Source organism: Oncorhynchus mykiss, chromosome 19 (assembly GCF_013265735.2).
Source record: "Oncorhynchus mykiss isolate Arlee chromosome 19, USDA_OmykA_1.1, whole genome shotgun sequence".
Classification (NCBI taxonomy): Eukaryota; Metazoa; Chordata; class Actinopteri; order Salmoniformes; family Salmonidae; genus Oncorhynchus; species Oncorhynchus mykiss.
Window position 1 is genome coordinate 30,981,316 of NC_048583.1, and position 23,549 is coordinate 31,004,864.

Here is a 23,549-nt window from a genome sequence, read left to right on the forward strand (position 1 = left end):
GATAACATAAATAAATAACACTTTGTAAATAGAGGCGTATTATTGGTTATAATTACACATTTCCTTTGAAATTATCAGTGTGCAGAAACACACCAAAACAATACAAGGAATAACGCAAGACACATGAGTGACATGTCACATTCGCCTAAAAAGAACGTGCAACACATATTGTGCCAAAGACAATGTTGGCGGCAGAAAAGGCTAACACGCACGCACGCACGCACGCACGCACGCACGCACGCACGCACGCACGCACGCACGCACGCACGCACGCACGCACGCACGCACGCACGCACGCACGCACGCACGCACGCACACACACACACACACACACACACACACACACACACACACACACACACACACACACACACACACACACACACACACACACACACACACACACACACACACTAATAGGTTAGAGCCTGGAATGAACAGCATCATGTAGGCCTGCTACGCCCTGAAACAGTACTCCCTCTCTGTCTGTCTCTGAAATGTGTATCCCTCTGAGAAATATCCATATTTTATTTACAGAGGAACCACCACCACAAAACAGAGCATGCATATCAATTTATTAAATCCCCTAATATAACATTATAGCTGTATGAGTTATGATATTGTTCTACTTTATGATAGCATCTCTTCTGAGTACTTAGCAGAATAACCCAAAGAGAGGATTTTATTGATGAGCAGGAGACATGAAAGTGTTATACGGTGTGGTCGGTCAATATACTGTATATATTCTGTTTGGGATAGAGTACAGAGATGTGACAAATGTCTGTAAAATCATTTGAGGCTGTGCAACCACCGGCCCACCCCACCGATCACACAAACAACCACACAAGTGCAAGTGCGCACACACACACCCACACACACACACAGAGTAGTTGCTTTTTTTCATCTTAATGAATTTCTGAACTTATGAGCCCCCTTCCTTTTCCCTGTTGCTCTGCTGCTGAGATGTGCTGCCTAGCGTGGAGGAGAAAAACGAAGGGACCGAGTGCCAAACCTATTGATGTATCAGGAGGGAGAGGGACAAAATGAAGGGATAAAAAGAAAAGAAAGACAAGCTTTCCCTCTCCCAGGCAGAGAGGGATATGGTTTCTAAACTTGACTTCTAGCGAAGTCATCTCTGGTGCATTTGCCATTCATCACTCCGTCGTCGGTCCAGGAATCCCAGTCCCGCGCTCTGCCTTTGAATTAACAAATGTTTCACTGCAGCTTCTTTTTTTAAAAAACTCATTTAATTAGTTGAAAAAAAAGTTGATTTTTTTTCTGAGCACTTTTCTACAGTTAAAGCTCTTAGGGGTTAAAATCACCAGCACATTTTCCATTCAGCATCTTTTCTGCAATAAAGGATAAATTATTTAAAATAACACGACCTTTTATCTCACACCCTTTGAAGGCAGCAAATAAAAAATGTAAATTGGGAGCTAATTAATATGCAAATGTATTCATTCCCAGTTAACAATTAGCAATTAAACCTGCAGTGTCTAGAAAGAGAAGAGACAAAATTAGTAACTTCATTTATCATTAAAAAAAAACGTAACGTACAGTACACAAAATTCTAATTGACTTTGAAAATATTTCCCACTGTCTTTCTTTGTTCATCTGTAATGATTTTGAAATGTGTGATAGTACATTTGGTAACATTATTAATGAGTCTTCATGTAAAGTATTTGTGTATTGTATCCCTAAATGCTAGATGTAAAATAGAATGTTTATATTCACCACCTGCCTCTGCATGCTTCCGCTCCTCCATGTTTGAGAGCTTCTCTCTCTGTGTGTGTGTGTGTGTGTGTGTGTGTGTGTGTGTGTGTGTGTGTGTGTGTGTGTGTGTGTGTGTGTGTGTGTGTGTGTGTGTGTGTGTGTGTGTGTGTGTGTGTGTGTGTGTGTGTGTGTGTGTGTGTGTGTGTGTGTGTGTGTGCCTGCATGCATGTGAGGGTGTTTTTGTGGTGTGTAGCAGAGCTAAAAATATAATCAGAAATATCATCTCCATACTACAGAAAGCACAGCATAAGCGTGTGTTGTGTGTATCAGTAAAGTCCAGAGGGTCAAGTTTAAAAAAAAAGTCTGCATGGGAAGTTATTTAGACTGGATGGTGTTTAGATGTATGTGAGTTTGTATCGTATCGCTGGGCAGACAGAGGGTTATTGCATATCATAGACGCTGTGCTTTTCTGATGGATGCTGAGGTACAGGGCTCCGAGAGAGAGAGGGAGATAGACAGAGAGCACAAGAGGGAGAGGGAGAGATGGGTACACACAGACGACAGGATTGACTCAAATGGGAACCGTTTGGTTTGAAATGTAAGCTATTTACAAAACCTATGCCTGATCTCTGGATATGTCAGATCTTATCAAGATGAGGCTGCTGCAACAGCAATATTACAACTGCAAATTAATTCAATAATCACTAATACTAATACTGGTATTATTCTAAAATAGGACTAATACTACTTATATAACATTTTTGGTTACTTATAAAATCAAAATCTATTTTCCAAAACTTTCAAAGCTATTTTGTCCACTGTTGAATGTATTTTAATATAACCAAAATGAACCATATTAGAGGGCTCCCTTCAAATTAAAATTAATATTGAGAGGAGTCACAGATCCTTTCACTTCTAAAAAAATGATGTTTTAGTGAAAGTTTGTCTGAGCGTTACCAAATTACAATCTTGAGTGTGAGCCTGTGTAGGTCCCCAATGGTCTCCAGCCAAGCTAAGGAAAGGAAGCACTCTTCTCTTCAGGCTCTCACACTCCTGTGTTCAGATAGCTGTGGTTAGGGCATTGCCCCAGTAAGCGTCACCTCTTATCGCTGTCTGTGTTGTAATGAGCGAGGAGACATATGTCCGGTTCCCATGTTTGTTTTTGTTGTTGATAAGCCTGCATTCAGTCGAAAACATTCGAATCCCTATCACCTCGCTCAGCTTTTATTTGCATCTGAAGGACTAACAACAGCCTTGGAAAGAGTGTAACTCTTACTTAGTGACATTTACCTCTCATCTGCCTATTCTCTACACCTGGGGAGACACAATAAAAATCATTTCATGCATTTAATTGTTTTAATGTGTTTCTCTTTAGAATTACACGAGGCGAGAAAGAGAGAGAGAGATCTCTGTGTGCTGTGAGAGGCACACTGGCTGGCAGCAGCCAAGGATCATGTTGTAACACCACCGTACCGTACAGTAGGTGGGCCGCTACAGCAGAACAATATTAACGCTAGTCAAGAGAATGAGAAACCAGCAGGGTTTGCATCTAATGCACAAATATTTTTTTTGTCTTCAAATTCCTTTGGCTACACACACAACAAAAACTGCATTTCTGTGAATTAAACCTTGTGAATTTAACAGCAATAGAATATCACGTTGGCAGCTTTGCACCGGGAGGGATAATTCATCCTTCAATAAATAGGGAATTTATGACAGGGTAATTGATTTCTCCTCAGTCCACTCAACTGAAAAATCTGCAAGAGAAATAACCGATATCTATTCCTTAAATGATTCAACAACAAGCAACTAATTCCTAGCTTAGGCTACTCCACCTGGTGCCAACAACCCAGAGAGAATACTAAATCCTATTTAGGTCATTGTGATTTAAGTCTTAATAGTATTTTTGGAATCATATCATCACACCCTTGTACTGTAGGTGAGAGCTCCAAATGAATACAGGACACTAATAAAATTGGAGGTGCTTTTGAAATGAATGAACATAAAAGTAAACAAATCATACTTTAAAGGCCAAGTGCAGTCAACATTCGGTTGTTCCTATGTTTTGATTCATATTGTACAACAGCTGATGAAACTAACACTGTAAAAGTGAGAAGAAATGTCTTCAGTGTTAGTTTATGGTTGAAAATATAATCTACACAGGACCTTCTAATCATCAGATTTGCGTGGGCGGGAGTTTCAGCATCAATGATGACATCACCATGCGATAAATTGGTTAATCGACCAATTACAAAGAGAGTTCCAAACCTCTCAGCCAATAACTTCTAGTTTTAAGTTTCCCCTCCCCACTCAGACCACTCCCAGACAGTCCTATCAAAATTCTAGCTTGAGAAATCGTTTTTTTTGCTCAATTTGAATGGAAATCTATTAGAGAAAGGTACTTTATTGATGCAAACATGGCTGCCATTGGGCCATTCAAACAAAAAATTACAACAGTCCTTCATGTCCAAGTCAAGGGTCTCATTTTGATTCCGAATGATTGCAGCATTTTGAAAAGTTAACCTTTCTCCCCCATGCCTAAATAGGGCTTAACTATGTTGATAGGACTTATCAGAATTATGTAAATAATCACAGGATCTAACCCAGAAAATAAAGCTTCATGAAATTCCAGACTTCAGAGGGAAAATGAAATGAAAGAGTAAGAGAGTCTGTGTTTAACTAAGGCAGCCCTGGGCCCTGAGCTGAAACCCATTATTGTTTATGAAGATGTAACCAAAAGCAATACTGTTTTATCCACTTAAAACATTTCAAAGAAACAGCGAAAGCCCACGGGTACAATAAAAGCTTTAAATAGTCTTCAACGGCCAACCTCAGGGGGATTACCCTGCTGAAAATACCTAATTTAATAAATATGCTCTTTAAGCTCACACTCTCATTTTGCATACTCTTATTATGAATTCACTCTCAGCCCTCTCTCTCTCGGCTAAATATTTCTCCTCTTAGCTACTCCTTAACCATACATATTTTACTCTTTTAGGAGGACCACCTACATTCATTTCGAACGCAATTGGGTTCATTAGTGCGTCCAACATAATACAGTGTGGGAATGTGTGAGTGTGTGTTCTTAATATAAGCACTGCTAAGTCTCTAATTTCCAACAAAGAATTCTCTTTGATCTAATCTTACATTTATGCAGGAGGGAAACTGATGTTCTTAACATTGCTGGTCCAAGTATAATAAGTAAGTACATAAAATAAATTATACATGTCGGAGTTTGTTTGTGTGTGTGTGTGTGTGTGTGTGTGTGTGTGTGTGTGTGTGTGTAGTGTGTGTCCGCACTAGCCCATGTTTATTTGTTTTTGTTTACAGCTGTGCTATTATTTACAAAGCCACTAACTTAAATCCAATGTAGTAGTTAACCTGCTCTTAGCCTCTTCTTTGCACAAGAGATGCAGTTCTAATTTTTTGTGCAATAAGCCTGATTGAGGCTGATTGAACGAACTGATCCAAATTACCCTTGGAATTTTAATATGTGCAGTCACACTGTGTGTCTACTACTGTGAGTGTCTGCTACAAAGACAAGGGACCACCACAAATCAGTATAGTCAGAGATGATTCATATCACTGGGTTTTATACCGATATGAACTGATCAGAATTGTCTTTCTTTTTCACTACTAATGTACCACAGTGCAACATGTACTGTATACTGTAAAAAAAATGTTTAAAAAATAAAAAATAAAAAAAAGGTTCTATGGGGATTTTTTTGGGAAGGTTAAAAAGACCCCATATCAGGTTTCAATTACTGGCCAAAATGGGTTGAAATAAAAGATTTTAGGGACAATATATATGAAATATGACTTTGAAGCAGTCTTGGTTCTAGAAGCATATTTTCTACGGATGTACCATAGAATTACATTAAACTAATCTTTTAATAGGATCTCTGTGGAATGTACCTCAAGTTGTTCCAGAATCTTGGGTTTAGGTTCCACCTGGTGCCTGTCGCAGCTCCTCTTGTAGGCCTCAATTACCTCTGCCAAGGTGAGGCTGTCAACTAAAATAGAAGAATACACTCATTACCCACCTTAATGTCTCTCTGTCCCAATGAACTGGGAGCTCCCACTCCAAAGTGCTTAGGCCATACGGATGGTACACAGTCCCACATCCTAAATGGCACCCTATTCCCTATTTAGTGTGCTACTTTTGACCAGGGCCTATATGGCTCTGGTAAAAAGTAATGCACTTATTAGGTAATAGGGTGCCATTTTGGATGGAACCTGTACACTTCTGATTGACTGACTGTGGGGAAGGGAGAAGATGTCAGTCATTTGGAAGTGGGAAGGGCAGAGAGGATGAGTATCTGCCTTATAAATCAACCAATCAAGCGATCAAATTCATCCCAGGTGCCTTATGGAGTGAGCCTAACAGGTGTAGCTAGGCCTATAGGACTTGCAGATGGAAACACTTGACTCACTGACTGTCTCAAACTTGATACATCATTTGTGTCACACTAAAGTTATAACGCTCACAAATAATGTATTTCACACCACTCATCACTAAAACCGTAACATGATAATGGACTCCATAGTCATTCCAATGGTTCTGTAAACATCATGTAAGTATACCCAGAGAATGACAGCTCCCTCTAAACCAATAAAAACACTTATCTTGAATCTGATTAGAAAAGTGTGTGTGTGTGTGTGCGCCTCAGGATGCTTAAATCCTTGCCATTAATTAAAACATATCTACAGTAATTAATTAATTTACTTCAAAACATTTAGGTCACTAGGAGATACTGCTGTGATTCTGTGTTGGTTACCATGTTTATGCAAATCACTAATAAATATAGGAGGGTGGGGAATCAGGGAGGGAAAGAGGGGAGGACCAGAATACAAATCAGGAGACTTGATCTTGAGACCATGTAAAATGTCAAAATGTCCAATGAGTGGAGTATGAAACTGATTAGTGCTAGGTCTACCTTACATCAATCAGCCCTCCACACTACACAGAACAACATTAGCCTATGCCGACTGGCCTATACCATACCTACGTGCAGATTCTAAGTGGGCCTATATCAATCACTAAAAGTTATCCCTCCCTTATTCCCTCAGAGCCATCAAGGGAAAGAAGAGGTAGAGGACATCAGCTCACCATTGATCGTGTCCTTGCGCTCAGCGAAGCCTGACACTATCTCCTCATCCGGAGGGAAAGACACATGCTTTTCACCTTTACATTTCTTTGGGCGCCAGGACGGAGACGGGGATGAAGTCTCTCCGTCATTATCGCTGTCACTGCGTCTAGTCATCGTTCGTTCCGCTTCCAAACGTCCAGTATGAATCTCCCAGTTGGGGAGGATATTTTTTGGATAGGGGCGCAATTGGATTCGAGTCACCAGAGCGCTCCGAGTTTTATCCGTTTATCGTTGGACATCTCAAGGGCCATTCTTGTTTTATACAGTCGTAGCTCACAGGTCATCAAACTACACGTTTTGTTATAAAAGCGATGGCATTGAATAAACTCCTCGTCTAGTGGCAACAGGATTCAAACTCTCCCAAAGTTTAGGTTTCCAGTGCAACACTTCCAGGGAGATGCTCAGGCTAGAAACAAGATAGGGCTACTCATGTGCCCATATCTTATTCATGAGCCATGCCATGTGATGCAAGTGAAACCCAATATTTTCTAAAACTATCAAATGGCCAGCAACAAGTACAATAATAATTCAGTTAAACTTGTATAAAATAGGTTACAATATAATTGATAACTACACAATATATAATATATATCATACAAATTTAGAATGATCGACTTCTCATTTTGATATTCTCACTGCCTGCAATCTCTACTAACTTTGCTAAACCTATCAAATGTTTATACTTTTGAATGTAGATGTGCTGCTGCTGCTGCTCTTCTCCTTTATCCTCCTTCATCTCCTCCTCAGCATGAGCACCTGCATCAACGTCACATTCGATTTAGAACGTCATTTCCCAGCACCCCTGTAAATATGCAAATGTCAGGAAGTGTTTCTGACCAATAGGCTTGAGCAGTGTTGCAGAATGCGCCAATCGATTTCCGGTTGGACTGCAGTGCGGGAATTTTTGAGAAGCATCGAGGATAGCTTGGAAATAACACCAAAGTCAACGAGGTTTGCGTTAAAGGTTTATGTTATAAACCTGTAAAATCCAATGCCTTTGTTTAGATATATTGATATACCGTGTTTAAGAACACGATTATCATGGAAACGCTGGGTTTTGCGATCTAATCATCCAAAGGCAAGGCTTTTGCTAATTTCAGATAGCTAATGTATCTACGACGTTAGCAAAATAGTTAAGCTAACTAGCTATATGTTCTGACAATCTTTCAAACGTATGCACGCTTGTTTACCCGATATTGGCGTTTAAGTTCGCAAAATGTTGCTACCAACTAGTAGTTAACGTTAGCTAAATAGGAAAAACCTCTCGCCCCATTTGGTGAGGGAAACTGGCTAGATTGACGTTAATAAGCTACACAACATGACCAAAAGTATATGGACACCTGCTCGTCTAACATCTCATTCCAAAATTATAGACATGAATATGGAGTTGGAGCCCCTTTGCTGCTATGACAGCCTCCATCCACTCTTCTGGGAAGGTTTTCCACTAGATGTTGGAACATTGCTGCAGGGACTTGCTTCCATTCAGCCACGAGCATTAGTGAGGTCTGGCACTGATGTTGGAAGATTAGGTCTGGCTCGCAGTCGGTGTTCCAATTAATCCCGATGGGGTTGAGGTCAGGGCTCTGTGCAGGCCAGTCAAGTTATTCCACACCGATCTCGACAAACCATTTCTGTATGGACCTCGCTTTGTGCATGGGGCATTGTTGCGCTGAAACAGGAAAGGGCCTTCCCAAACTGTTGCACAGAATCGTATAGAATATGTCATTTTATGCTGTAGTGTTAAGATTTCACTTCACTGGAACTAAAGGGGCCTAGCCCGAACCATTATTCCTCCACCAAACTTTACAGTTGGGACTATGCATTCAGGAAGGTAGCGTTCTCCTGGCATCTGCCAAACCCAAATGTGTCTGTTGGACTGCCAGATGGTTAAGTGTGTTTCATCACTCCAGAGAAGGCATTCCCTCTGCTCCAGAGTCCAATGGCGGCGAGCTTTACGCCACTCCAGCTGACGCGTGGCATTATGCATGGTGATCTTAGGTTTGTGTCCGGCTGCTAACGTTGCTTCTTGAGGCAGTTTGGAACTCTAGTAAGTTTTGCAACCCAGGACATAGGATTTTTACACGCTTCAGCACTCGGCTGTCCCATTCTTTGAAATTTTGTGGCCTTCCATTTCGCAGCTTAGCCATTGTTGCTCCTAGACGTTTCCACTTTACAATGTTGACCAGGGCAGAAATTAGTCAAACTGACTTGTTGGAAATGTGGCATCCTATGACGTTGCCATGTGGAAAGTCACTGAGCTCTTCAGTAAGGCCATTCTACTGCCCATGTATGACTATGGAGATTGCATGGCTGTGTGCTCGATTTTAGACACAAGTCAGCATCGGGTGTGGCTGAAAAAGCAGAGTCCACTATTTTGAAGGGGTGTCCACATACTTTTGTATATATAGTGTATCTTAACTAGGTAGTTCGATGAGCCAGAAGTAATCGATGTGCTAGCTACCTTATTGGTTACCTTCATTCAGTCGCTTGCCACTCAAGTGAAGTATCATGTGATATGCTGTTTACACATCATATTCAAACCTCACTGAGACATTCAAGAAAACTGCTTTGTTGGTGAAGGTCAAATTAAAGCATTGCTAGCTTTATAACAAGCTATATGTTTTGGGAGGAGCCAGGCTCCCTTACTGACAGGCAGTGGCAAGATAGTTTTGTTGAAGGAAACACTGTTACATCTGCTAGATGTGTCACTAGATTGCATAGATTCTCTATCCTGTCCCTCCAGATGCCCCCTAAAGCAAAGGCAGCAGGGAAGGGCAGAGGACCAGAAAAGAGAAAGCTTGCTGAGGAGTTCCCCCCTGGAGAAGTACTTACAGATACTGGCAAGAAGTCCTGGAAACTGGGGGCCCCCATTGGACAGGGCGGCTTCGGACTGCTCTATCTGGGTAAGAGAGGCATGGCAACATGGGTTATAAAACACATCTAGGCTAGTTCGTTGATTATTGATCGGGAATTCCTCATCCGCTGACCTCAGAAGATCAAGAATACTACATGTCTTGCATATGTATTTCCAGCCCATTCCCTTTTAAACTCTAGGCTAGCCTGAGGTCTGTTATTGTTTTACAGCCGATAAGAATTCATCTAAAACGGTTGGTGCTGGTGCCCCATATGTCATCAAAGTGGTAAGACAACTCTGGCTTGGTAATCCAAGCCTTTTTGTATATGATTGCCTGATTGGCCTCAGTTCTATCTCATGCCTGTACACGCAAGACAAAGGAAACATTTAGCATCCTTACTGTATGCCTGTACAGTTGATGACAATATACTCTTAACTACCCTGCATGACTCCAGGCTTACCTATGCTGCATGTTCTGTATAATGTTTCCAGGATGAGTTTAACTGATCTTATGCTCCTGATTATGTCATAAACTGACACAAATGGGATGAATAAAGCTGTACTGTTTGGTCAACTGTCCTGGTCCCCCCCCCCCCCCCCCCCCTTCATCTAGGAGCCCAGTGACAACGGACCACTGTTCTCAGAGCTCAAGTTCTACATGCGAGCTGCCAAGCCGGATCAAAGTATGCATACCACTCCCTCCCTCAAGATTGCACACCCACGCGGTCCCTCAACACTGGAACAAACAACCACGAATAGCGAAATGAACAACTTTCTTAATTAAATAAGTGAAGTAGTAGGGCCATGTAGTGAGGTCTTCACTTTCCAACATGGTGCCTTTGGCTCCTGCGTTCGCCCCAAGGCCACAACTTTGCATTTTATATCATAACAATCCGAATGTCAATCTCCCCTGACAATTAACTGTTATATTACTAAGGAACGAAGGCTCATATTTTATTCATGGAATATGGTGGTGTCTGTTGGTAAATATTTGTCCCAGTAGCAGATTAGCTTGCGACCGCCTCTGGCTCGCCTCCCATGGAATTATCCTTCTCATTACTTTGAGCACCACCACCAAGTTTTAGGAAGTGTGTTTGGAAGCGTTTGTATGACCGGCTAAATAGTACTATCTTGATTTGCCTCACTGTTACTTTTCACTTGCAGTCATATGGTTTAACCATTAACAAGTGACTCTCTTTTAGCATGTTGTGATGTTGTTTTAGCTGAGTATTTTTGTTGTTTTTCATATGTAGTATTTTTATTTATTTTTACAACTGTTCTCCATTTTTTTTTTTGTATTGTAGTTCAGAGTTGGATGAAGTCTCACAAGACAAAGTATTTGGGAGTGCCAAAGTACTGGGGGTCTGGACTGCATGAGAAAGGAGGGAACAGGTATTGACTAGTGCCTTTTTAAAACCTGGTTCTTTCAGTACCTTTGATGGCAGTCTCATTTAAATACCTTTGAACTAGTGTCACACAATATACCGAAACCGTAGTACTTTTTTTCGATAGTGTAACATGAAAAACGGTTTGGTACTAGAACTTCTGTTACTTTCGGGTACTTTTGTCAAATGTTTCTCAAGTCATCTACTGATCGAGAAAGGATCAATTCGATCAACGCAGCCGATGTCCCCTCATAGCGCTAGGGCTCCGTGCCTGCTCCGCTTACTCATTGCTAGCTCTACCCTGTCCGCAGAATATTGCTGATTTCAAAGCTGATTGTCACCAAAAACTTTATTTATTCACTTAATCTCCCCCAGCCTCACGTCTCTCCCAGTCAAAATCATCTTTGCTTGAGCCTGGAACTGTGTGTGTGAATGCCATCATGGGTCTTAAAGAGACACCACACACTTTTATAAAATAAGATATTGAAAATAAGTCCCAAATTTAATGGAAATATTGTTTTTCATCTGTAGGCCCATGAAAAGGGCTTGTAAGTAAGCATTTCACGGTAGGGTTGTATTTGGCGCATGTGACAAATAACATTTTGATTTGAAATCAGCCAAAACAAGCTTAATAACTCAATGCCTGCACACACTCCTATTTAATATGCATCCACCTGCATTGTGAAAAGGCCTAGGCTACATCTTGAGTTACCCAGTTTATCAATAGACTATTATGTTATGTTGTTATATACTTTGTTTATTTTTTACCCAATGTCAAATTAGTTGTATAATTGATTCATTAATGCATACATTCAAACATTTTAAATGTAGGGATATTGAACTAAAAAAAACGTGTGTAGATCAAGTGCCATTCCATGACTTTGGCAAATACACTTTCTTGTTTCGCCGTGGTGTCATTTTGGTATAGAGTATCGAGTATTGTGATACTAAACCTGGTCTCAAAGTCAAAATTCTGGTATCGTGACAACACTGCTTTGAACCAACATAGCAATTGTTTACTTTACAGACACCCGTAAAGTTATGCATTCATGAATGTCCAAGCAACCCGCCACTTCTCCAGCTGCAAAGAAAGGGATGTTGATTGATTAACATATGCGATTTGGTGCTCCCCAATTGGCACCCTATTGCCTTTATAGTGCACTACTGTTGACCAGGGCCCATAGGGTGCCATATAAGTAGTGCACTATAGGAATTGGGTGCCATTTGGGATGCGCCCTGAATCTGTTTCCCTCTGGTTCCTCCCTTCCCAGGTACAGGTTCATGGTGATGGACCGGTTTGGGACGGACCTGCAGAAGAAGTTTGAGGAGAGTGGGAGGAGGTTCCCCCGAAAACTGGTCCTGCAGCTCGGACTGAGACTCGTGAGTTTTAGTCATCTTAACTGCCAATTTTTAGATAATCGGGCCACGGGGGGAGACTAAAACGACAGCTAACTAAAGCATTGATTTATTTAATTCACGCTATTAAAAAAAAAAAACAAATTGTTGGCTGTTTATCTAATTTACTGTGTCTTGAGAGTTGTGTTAAAAAAAATAAAAAATTCTCGCTCATTTTGTTTGCCTATGCACTACTATCTCAGTAAATAATGCGTTTGCTATTTTTTTGTTGACTTCTCTTCTCCGCTCACTTGTGTAGCTTGACATTCTGGAGTACATCCATGAGCATGAGTATGTCCATGCTGACATCAAAGCATCCAACCTCCTCCTCAGCCACAACAACCCCAATCAGGTCAGTGGCTGTCCCACCTGTCTGCTATTCACTCTGCATTGACTGGTACCTTTTTTTTGATCTGGCCCTGTGCTAACGCACCTGACTTTGAGCTCATTATTAAGCCAGGGCTTGATGTTAAGTTTTTAGTTCAATCAGGTGTGATAGTACCGCGGGAGTGGATTGAGAAACGCCTACGTAGTGGAGTTTTTAGTCCTGATATGGCTCGCATACTTGGTACACTATATTATCAGGGCTATGTAGCCTAGCTAGCTATGTGCTATGTGTGTAGTGGATTACGGTTTCAGAGGGAAGGCCTATTTCTCAGTCTGGGTACGATTTCAAATGATTGTCTCTACCTCTTCAAGGGAAGCAATTCCTTTGACCCGATATGTAGCTAAGTTGAAAAAAAACGTGGGATATGTTTATTTATTTGATTATGCTCCTGCCACTGGTTCATTAGATTCAATTAAACAAATGAGAGAGAGAGGAGGGTGATGGTGGGGCGTTCATCATTCCTCTAAACAGGGGAGAGATTAGATGACTGGTAAGAGATCTTTCAAGCAAACAAGGTGGGGGCAGGGGCAAATATTTAATTTAGAGATTAATAATGTATCCATGGTGTGTTATTAAAGTGCTATTTTTAAATGACAATTTAGAAAGCAGACCCTTGGGAGTCTCAGTGTTAGCTCTCTCTCAATCTGCCTACTCCCTCCCTCCCTGCAGTTGTTGGAAACATTTGTTTGACTTTCTGTACTGTAGCCATGACTAGTTTTGTAGGCTTTGTACGGATGTGACGATTCGCCGATGCACGCGTCTGTCCAGAAAACCGCTAGGAATTGCTGCTGTTGCTCATATTGCGTTCTTTCTAAAATGCCGCTCATCTTTTGGGACGACCGATGGGTCCTCTCAGTGTCGAACTGCTTGTAACTGTGTCGACTGTCATTGATCTACATGTCATTTTGCGTGCGTGCCAAACATCCCCAGGCAATGTCAGTGACCTTGTGAAACTGCGCACCCTGCCCAGTTTCGCTTGCTTACTAACGCCAGGTTGGAGGCCCGTTCCTGATCTTGCACGTCTGCGTGGCACCTTTAGCGTTCAAGTGCTTAACTGACTTGCGTGATGTTGGGCTTTTATTAGTCGAGTGACAACCGATGTCATTTGCTAGGTTATTGTTATCTTTTGTGCTGTGTGTTTTACCAGAATAAAAGTAAGCTACCGGAGACAACTGTAATCTGGCTATAGCTGCTGAACAGGGTTTACCATCGGTTTTTATTTTGATCAGGTTCATCGTCAACAGCAGCGTTGGTAATTTGGCTTTAAACAGTCGGTGTGTATGGTCATTTTTAGATGTACAATGAGCTATCATTTTTGCAAAGTGCACTGCATGGCTGAAGCAAGAGGAGAACTTCCAAACTGTCGGTTGAAACCCTTCGATTTTGAGATGGGGGGGGGGGGGGGGTGAAATCCAAAATTATGCTATATATTCATTGGCTATGTCATAGCTAATTTGTAAACAATAAATATTGATACATTGCTATCTTAAACACTTAATCTGCCAAAATGACAAGTTAATTAGGTGATTTCAGAACCAAAGTGGGGGGGGGACAAAAACAGGCTACACTGTCTTCCCCCCCCCCCCCCCCCCCCACACACACACACACACACACACACACACACACACACACAATCTTATAGTGGGGTGGTATATGCCAAGTCTCCCTTATGGCTCAGCTCAGGTGAGTACATAGACCATACATCACACACACACAGAAGTCCTCTCAAGACAGATCTAGCTCAGAGAGGTCCAGCTCATGAGCTCCATCAACAGCAGATGTTTAATTTAGAATAGGAAATGAATGTGTTTATGCAACAAATGTTAGTGCATCAAACCAAATTGCATCGATTTGTTCTCTAATCAAACCGAATCGTATGGAATCATTTCAATCTACTGTATAACGCATCGTTCCTGTATCGGAGCCCATGTATCTTTATGCGTATTGAATCTTATTGAAAGGGAAAGATCCTTATTTTATTCTTGTAGTCCAGGTGATTTCCCCTCCCGCCCCCCACACATGTACAGTTTATTAGTAATATACTAGTTCTAGGCCCATCTCGTGTATATTCCTTAGGTTGGATATGTGTCCGTGTGTGCATGCATGAATTTGTCTGTTTTTGTTTGCAAACCTATAGGTTTATTTAGTAGATTATGGGCTGGCCTATAGGTACTCTCCTGAAGGCATACTGAAGGAGTACAAGGAGGACCCTAAGAGGTGCCACGACGGGACCATCGAGTTCACCAGCATCGACGCACACAAAGGAGTCTGTAAGTACACCTCACCTCGCCTTTAGCCAAGCCAGGGGCACGTTCATTTGGGAGCAAATGTTGGGGGGGGGAAATGGTTTGAAACGGAACATTTTTTAAAAAAAATAGTTGATTAACTTGTATTAACACCACCTAGCTACCAGCGGTTACGGTGTATATAACCTGTCGTTCACACCTAGCTACCAGCGACCAGTCGTTTTCGATGGGAGGAGGAAACACAAGGACACACAGACACTTAATGGTTGGCGACTCGAAAGCTTGCGAGCTGTGTTGAAAAATCCCCACGTTTATGCCCATTTCTGCTATGCAACCATGCGACAGCCAATTGGGGTGGGCTGCTCTCACAATCACGCTTTGAAATTGGACAACAGAAACAACTGCTGTAATGCACACCTACGCGGGCAGATTTCAACAGCTCCATCGCTGATTATGTCGGCAAATGTAAGTCCAGAGTTTCGTGTCTATTGGTCAACTCAACCGTTCTATGTCTCCAGCACCTTGTAGAAGGAGTGATCTGGAGATCCTGGGGTACTGTATGGTCCAGTGGCTCTGTAGTAAATTGCCCTGGGAAGACAAGCTGCAAGACTCCCTCTACGTCAGAGACTCAAAACTACGGTAAGATGTCACACACGCACCTGCATGTGCAAAACACGCACAAGTGCTTGTGCGCACATCCCTCTTAATTTTTTTTTTTCTTCTCCCCCTCACAGATGCAGAGAGAACGTCTCAGACTTCATGTCTCAATGTTTCTCCCCACAAGACAAGCCAGGTGAGGTCTTTTCATTCACTTTTTTATTTATTTATTTTGGACTCGCCCCCTGGTATCAGTTTCCTTTTTGTGTCGAAGCCCATATTGCTGTGGAAACTTGCCAGTTACGTTGTCATTACTAGCTGAACTGACTGACTCTCTGTGGTCCTTGAGAACACCTGTGTTGGGAGTTCAGCCCTCCACATTACACCCCGTGCCTCTGCTTCATTCACAGCCCCAACCAGCCCTAATTGAACTGAAGCACTTCTTCATCACACACACAGAGGAGAGGAGAGTGGCTGTTCACTCCATAATAATGGGACCTGCCGATTCCCTCATAATGAATGCTAATTCATTAGCACCACCGCTAATTCTCCGACCGCAACAAAACTTTCCACTTTAACTTTGTTGTGAAGCCGTGAACTTACATATGTGTTGAGCGCATTAGTGTGAAGCATAGGTGAGAGTCAGTATGGACGGCTAGAGTGTTCACTGAGGTTTTCTAGCCATTTGGAGTGAAAACACTTCAAATATGTTGTAAACTTTTTTTGAGGGTTTGTTAAATATCTATGATTTTATTTTTGAACGATTTGTGGGCCATTCGTACGGTATTGAGGCCTGTAGATTTAATTTGGCTCTACATATCTTTCACCTTTAGAATATGGACCAGGGGGCCATAGTCGACAAGACAATTCTATCTGAAGTAGGAGCACGTCCAATGCAGCTGTTTTTTATCTCGACATCAAATCATTTTTAGTTAACAATGAAGTACCTTTACTGTGATTTTTTTATTTTTTTTTGTCTTCAATTGTGGTCAAACATAAACAAAAATAGCTTCTTAGCAAAGAGCAATTTCTCAAGCAAGACTTTTGCTAGGACTGTCTGGGAGTGGGGTGGGGGAAACTGAAAACTAGCTGTTACTGGCAGAGAGGGATGGAACACTCTTTCTCATTGGTCTATTAACTCATTTACCGTCTGGTGATGTCACTAGGCCAAAACCCCATCCCACCAAAACAGGCTGAAATTTCAGGCCGTTATTTTCGAACAGCTCTTACACAAAAGGGCATTTTCATAATTTTCACAATATTACAGTACCATTCCGACTTCATAGTGTGGAAATGTTTCGGGTGAAATCATGTTTTTTGACTGCGCTGGGCCTTATAACAAACTTTGACTTGGGGAGTTTAACTGTCCCTTTAATCCTGAAGCCAGGGCCTTGCCTCCCTCCTCCTCTCCGCCTACTGTTGTCGGCCTCCTCTCCTCTGATCCCTATGTGGCAGCGCCCGCTCTGTGCGCTTTGTGGCAGCCGTGTGACAGAAGGAAAGATTTCTCCGCGGGCTGTTGTCTTGTGCGTACAGCAACACGCAACGCATCACAACGGCCCAGAGAGAGAGGTGACTGCAGTGGAGCCGTCATGGTTCTGTTGTGTCCGCCATCATCACTAATTCTGTTTGGTGTGACTTATTTTAGCTTTCACCCAGGCGGTAAACAACAGTTTGGGAGCAACGGAGCAGAAGGAAGAGGGGCTGACGCACCGTGCCACTTCCTCTCCTCATCCCTCTATCCTCTCCTCCTCACTCTCTCTTGACTTAGCCCCAAGGTCAAAGTGCCAGTGCTGGCTGTATTAGGAGAGAGGAAAGGAATGCGGGTAGAGGAGGAGTGTAACTGGAAGGAAGTGCGCTAGCTTACACTTTTTTTTTTAAATTCTGTTTTCATTTCACCTTTATTTAACCAGGTAGGCCAGTTGAGAACAAGTTCTCATATACAACTGCGACCTGGCCAAGATAAAGCAAAGCAGTTCGACACACAACAATACAGAGTTACACATGGGATAAACAAATGTGCAGTCAATAACACAATAGCAAAAAAATCTATATACAGTGTGTGCAAATGGCGTACAGAGGTAAGGCAATAAATAAGCCAAAAGTAGCGAAGTAATCACAATTTTAGCAGATTAACACTGGAGTGATAGATGTGCAGATGATGATGATGTGCAAGTAGAAATACTGATGTGCAAAAAAGTAAATAAAAACAATATGGGGATGAGGTAGGTAGTTGGATGGGCTGTGTACAGAAGGGCTGTGTACAGCTGCAGCGATTGGTAAGCTTCTCAGATAGCTGATGTTTTAAAGTTAGTGAGGGAGATATGTCTCCAACTTCAGAGTTTTGTTTTTTTTTGCAAATCGTCATTGGCAGCAGAGAACTGGAAGGAAAGGCGGCATATTTAGGTGTTGGCTTTGGGGATGACCAGTGAAATATACCTGCTGGAGCGCGTGCTACGGGTGGGTGTTGCTAAGGTGACCAGTGAACTGAGGTAAGGCAGAGCTTTACTTAGCAAAGACTTATGACCTGGAGCCAGTGGGTTTGGCGACGAATATGTAGCGAGGGCCAGCCGACAAGAGCATACAGGTCGCAGTGGTGGGTAGTATATGGGGCTTTGGTGCCAAAACGGATGGCACAGTTTGCTGAGTGGACTGTTGGAGGCTATTTTGTAAATTACATCGCTGAAGTTGAGGATCGGTAGGACAGTCAAGATTTACGAGGGTATGTTTGGCAGCGTGAGTGAAGGTGACTTTGTTGCGCAATAGGAAGCCAATTCTAGATTTAATTTTGGATTGGAGATGCTTAATGTGAGTCTGGAAGGAGAGTTTACAGTCTAGCCAGGCACCTAGGTATTTGTAGTTGTCCACACATTCTAACCGTCCAGAGTAGTGATGATTGGCGGTGGCGAGCCGCGATCGGTTGAAGAGCATGCATTTAGTTTTACTAGCATTTAAGAGCAGTTGGATGCCACGGAAGGAGTGTTGTATGGCATTGAAGCTCGTTTGGAGGTTTGTTAACACAGTGTCCAAATAAGGGCCAGATGTATACAGGATGGTGTCGTCTGCGTAGAGGTGGATCAACACCTAGATAACAAGCGTTCAGAGCATCAGTTTTTCAGTTTATCGTCAGTTGTGAATCGTTGATTTGACTTAGTTTGTCTGTTTTTGGTTGAATATGGTACGTTGTTTCTTCTCTGTGTTGGATGACTGTATTTTTATCACAATGTTGTTGGAGCAGCTTGGGAAACAGGTAGAAATTCATTGCCTCGTACTATTTTCTACTGTGTGCTTCATTGAACAGTAGAAATGAAACCACTGCAGCTAGCTACCTTTTAATTGTGGATAGGACTCACGTAAAATGTGTTCTTAAATCTGTGTGACCCTCTCAGTAGAGATTACCATAAATGGAACATCTAAATCAACTCTTTTTGTATACTGGAGATGGCGCTGCTTTGGACAGCATCCCTTGAGGAAGGAAGCAGCTGAAACACCGGGGCTTAACTATTGAGTTCAATACATGTTATTAATATCAAACTTGTATTTCCATGGTGTGCACAATGTCTCTAATGTTATGATCTTCAGTCATTCTTTTTGGGGTAAGCAGCGCAGCTCATATACAACTTTATCTTCAATCTTTGCTTCGTGCGAGGACTCCTGACCTAAAACTTAAGGCTCAAATCTAACCCCCCCAATATCTATTGTTTCCTCTCCTTTTTAGACGAACTTCAGAAGTTTGTGGAGGAGGTGAAGACTCTAAGCTACACAGACAAGCCGGCCTATCAGAAGCTCCGGTCCATTCTGGAGGCGGGGCTTAAGTCGATCGGCGCCAAAGATGACGACAAGCTGGAGTTCTCCTCATCGGTCAACGGAGGCGGGCCATTGTCCTCTGTCGAGGTCGGTCCACAAAGAGCCCAACACAGAAAGACGTGTTGCTGTGCGGTCATGGTAGCCTCAGCGTTTAAAACCTGGCACGCTCCAGACCTTTTTGAAGCCCGGCCTTTCAAACGGAGCCCATTTCAACCACCCCTAATGTGTTTACCTGTTAAAAGCCATTTGAAATGTAAAAATGCCTGAGCACGGTCCCAGACTAATTGTGCACGTTAGTGTGAATGGCTGCCAAGTGCATTGATTTTCAAATCCAATTAAGGTGTGATGCTTTTAACAGATGTACCTTGACCGCTGCTTATTGGCGTTTTTACACCCAAACCACACACACACGGGAGCCTTCATTTTGCTGTTCAAAGCCATTTCTACATTACTCTGGCTTCCACACTGGGATTCCTCCAACCAGCTCAAAAGCCTTTTTCCATTTCTCTCCTCCCCGCTCTCTCGATTCTCACAATTCCTTCCCTTTCCTGCCCTCCCTTCTCCATCTTACCTATCTCCCTCCTCCTCTCCCCTTCTCTTCATTATCTTCCCCTCTTCCTTCCTCTCTACCTCCCTCCTCTCCTCCCTCCCTCCATCCCTCTTATCCGACAGGTCTGAGTACCTGTGTTTATCCCTCGCTAATGTATCACAAATTTGCTGACACGGTAACCTTGGAGTCGGCGCGGCCCCGCAATCAGCGCTCCGCTCTCACGGCAGAGGGAGGGATCTCCTCCCTCTTCCCCTCTTCCTCCCCCCTCCTCGCACTACCCACAATGCCGTTTGCATATGGAAGGTGCCACCGGGGAGCTGGCCCATGCCAGTTGAGGGTTACCTGCCCACTGCCGTTATTGTATGTAATTATCCAGCCAATCTGTTCAGCTCAGCAGGGTCTGCTGGTAATCATGAGGTAGCAATTGGCAAAATGGAAGTCAGCAGAGAGGAGAGAGGGAAGAGAAGAGGGGGGGGGGGGGGTTGGGTGAGTGATAGTTCAAGTCCGAGAGAGGGGCGAGCGTTCATTATACAGTCTGAGAGATGGAGGAAAGGTGGAAGGGAGGAGGGAAGGAAGGGGAGATGGAGGATTTGATTGCTGTCGTTAAGTGCATCTTTCTCGTCGCCTCATTCTCGGCTGGTATGATTTCATGGACAAAGTTATTATCTCGTTTTAGTCTTTAATCTGTATAAGGGGGGAAAAAATTAAGTCATAGTTTATGAAACCAAAGGGATCACCTCACTAAGTACGGATACAGCTCTGCTTTGTCAGTTACTAAACCATCAAATCTCAACTTTGACCCCAAAGAAAGTTCCCAGATGCCTTAAATGATGACCCGAGAAACAGAATTAGCGCTGACCATTGTTTTTATTTAGATAGTCATGGAACCATAATTGAATTTGTACTTTGAATGGATTATTCCCGTAGAAGGTTTTCTTACTCTGCGAGATGGCAGTGATAATTGCATTTGCTCAGATGTCACACAAGGCTCTGGGCGGATGTAAACGTTCGGTCGTCGTGAACCCAAGCAGAGTTTCTCATTTCATGTTTGGTTTCGGCCTTCTCCAAGGATTCTGCAAGCGGACCGGGAGATTTGACCACTGCGCTCGCTCTCTCTCGCTGTTTCTCTTGCTGTTGCTCTCTCTCTGCACTTGTTCTCATCCCTCTTTTCTTTCCCTCTCCTCACAGAAGACTCCCAAAAGAAAGAGAGCGGTAGATTATGAAGGGGAGGCTAATGACGAGACCGACGGCACTCCCGCCAAGAAAAGAAAAGCTGAAAAGAAAGGTAAGAATCTCCTTTTTTCCTTCTCCTCTCCCCTCCCCTCTCTTCGGGTTAAATCTCACTGTTTTGAAATTGTAATCTTCTCCCTACAGAGGTGAATGGAGTGAAAAGGGTAGTCATCCCCAAGAAGAAAGCGACCCTTAAAAAGACTGCTGCTAGCCCGAAGAAGAAGGCTGCTAGCCCCGAGAAGATACTGGTGGAGATGGCTACTCAGACCACTCCTGGCCTGAAGAGAGGCAGAGGTAGACCCAAGAAAAAGGCAGACCCATTAGAATCAGAATGAGTTGTACTTCTCATTCTGTGTTCCAGCCACCCTTTAATTTGAACTACTTTGCAGATATGAAACAAACAATCATAATATCAGTCAAAAAAAAAATGTCATTCCCAGTTTACGCTACAAAATCAACTTTGTAACGGTTTTAAATATAGCTTCTATTTGACTTAACAGTCCATGATGTAGACTAAGGCATTGTTGGCAGAATAGATGGATGCAGTTCAATGCATGATTAATATAATTCACCAATACATTTCTTGGTAGTCCCATAAATATTGCTATCAGGTTGTAAATCACAGCTGGCCTGGTACATTGTTTGCTGCCTGCATTCAGGATGCACCGTTTTAGTTTCAATGACTCAATATTTTGGACCAAAACGGATGAAATGTAACTAAGGATAGGACTATCAATACAATCGAACTAGCAAGAGCGATGATCACAAGTCAGTCATAACGTGGCTAATAGGCTAGCGTATCTTCTCATGTGTCAAGCTAAAAACGCGGAGCCTAACGCTAGGAGGATGTCATGTCATGCCCTTGGAGGAGTGGTTGAGTGACTGACTTATTCCTCTCATATTGTTTTTCGGTGGCTATACACAGCTAGAGATGCAGGTGTCATTTGGTTAGCTAGCAAGAACTTGAACGACTGTTATTCAGTTAGCATATCTCTTGCGTTTGCAAATTCACTCTGGCTATCTACTCCAATTTCAGTGCACTCTTGTCTGAGTGTGCCAGAGCCCAGAATAACGGATGAATTTGCACTTGCGGAATATGACCAGTGTCAGTAAACATATGCAAAGAAGGTAATAGTTAATCACAAACACTTTAGTTAACATGTGAACAGCCTAACCAGCTCTGCTACGCTGAGTGAAATGGTCAGTGAGGTGTTCTCTCATTTGTGTCTGGAAGTAGCTAGCTAGCAAGCTAGCCAACTTCAGCCAGTTAGCTTGGGTGCTTTGTTGGGACAAGCATGTATTGGCAGGCAAGCTGTAGAATGACAAGTAGGCTACAATTCCCCATTGTTTTATCAGTGCAATTTTGACAGCCAACTAGCTGAACAAGTTTGAGAGGGTTTACAGTTGTCGGAAGTTTACATACACCTTAGCCAAATGCATTTAAACTCAGTTTTTCACAATTCCTGACATTTAATCCTAGTAAAAATTCCCTGTCTTTGGTCAGTTAGGATCACCACTTTATTTTAAGAATGTGAAATGTCAGAATAATAGTACAGTATTTCTAGGACATTTCTCTAAAAAGTACGATCTTCGTCCCCATGTGCAGTTGCAAATCGTAGTCTGGCATTTTTATGGCGCTTTTGGAGCAGTGGCTTCTTCCTTGCTGAGCGGCCTTTCAGGTTATGTTTATACTTTTGTACCCGTTTCCTCCAGCATCTTCACAAGGTCCTTTGTTGTTCTGGGATTGATTTGCACTTTCCGCACCAAAGTACGTTCATCTCTAGGAGACGGAACGCGTCTTCCTTCCTGAGCGGTATGACGGCTGCATGGTCCCATGGTGTTTATACTTGGGTACTATTGTTTGTACAGATGAACATGGTTCCTTCAGGCGTTTGGAACTTGCTCCCAAGGATGAACCAGACTTGTGGAGGTTTTACACATTTTTGTCTGAGGTCTTGTCTGATTTCTTTTGATTTTCCCATGATGTCAAGCAAAGAGTTTGAAGGTAGGCCTTGAAATACATCCACAGGTACACCCCCAATTGACTCAAAGGATGTCAATTAGCCTATCAGAAGCCTCTAAAGCCGTGACATCATTTTCTGGAATTTTCCAAGCTGTTTAAAGGCACAGTCAACTTAGTATATGTAAACTTCTGACCACCTGGAATTGTGATACATTGAATTATAAGTGAAATAATCTGCCTGTAAACAATTGTTGGAAAAATGACTTGTCATGCA

The 23,549-nt window shown here is 42.6% G+C and overlaps 2 protein-coding genes across 6 annotated transcripts in view; one reads left to right on the forward strand and one right to left on the reverse strand.

The window, feature by feature from the left end:
* Positions 1-7,636, reverse strand: part of si:dkey-288a3.2 (protein phosphatase 1 regulatory subunit 37) — a 41,499-nt gene extending 33,863 nt beyond the window's left edge. For all 3 annotated transcript variants that reach the window (XM_036954638.1, XM_036954637.1, XM_036954639.1), the window contains exons 1-2: positions 6,824-7,636; positions 5,629-5,726 (exon numbers count right to left, since the gene is read on the reverse strand). In XM_036954638.1, coding sequence (XP_036810533.1) covers positions 5,629-5,726; positions 6,824-6,977 — 252 coding nt within the window. In that variant the 5' untranslated portion in view covers positions 6,978-7,636. The remainder of the gene's footprint in view (positions 1-5,628; positions 5,727-6,823) is intronic.
* A 66-nt stretch (positions 7,637-7,702) lies between these two features.
* On the forward strand, positions 7,703-22,856 carry vrk1 (VRK serine/threonine kinase 1). 3 transcript variants are annotated; one of them, XM_021573903.2, is made up of 13 exons: positions 7,703-7,814; positions 9,607-9,766; positions 9,948-10,003; positions 10,331-10,400; positions 11,022-11,109; positions 12,374-12,482; positions 12,757-12,849; positions 15,023-15,155; positions 15,650-15,770; positions 15,866-15,924; positions 19,444-19,619; positions 21,271-21,367; positions 21,457-22,856. In XM_021573903.2, exons 2-13 carry the CDS (start codon positions 9,607-9,609, stop codon positions 21,645-21,647), a joined length of 1,353 nt encoding a protein of 450 aa, XP_021429578.2. In that variant the 5' UTR covers positions 7,703-7,814; the 3' UTR covers positions 21,648-22,856. The 3 variants fall into 3 exon arrangements, with proteins under 3 accessions (XP_021429578.2, XP_021429579.2, XP_036810531.1); XM_021573904.2 differs by having other exon boundaries at positions 7,757-7,941; positions 21,274-21,367; XM_036954636.1 differs by having other exon boundaries at positions 7,790-7,941.
* The last annotated feature ends 693 nt before the right edge of the window (positions 22,857-23,549 follow it).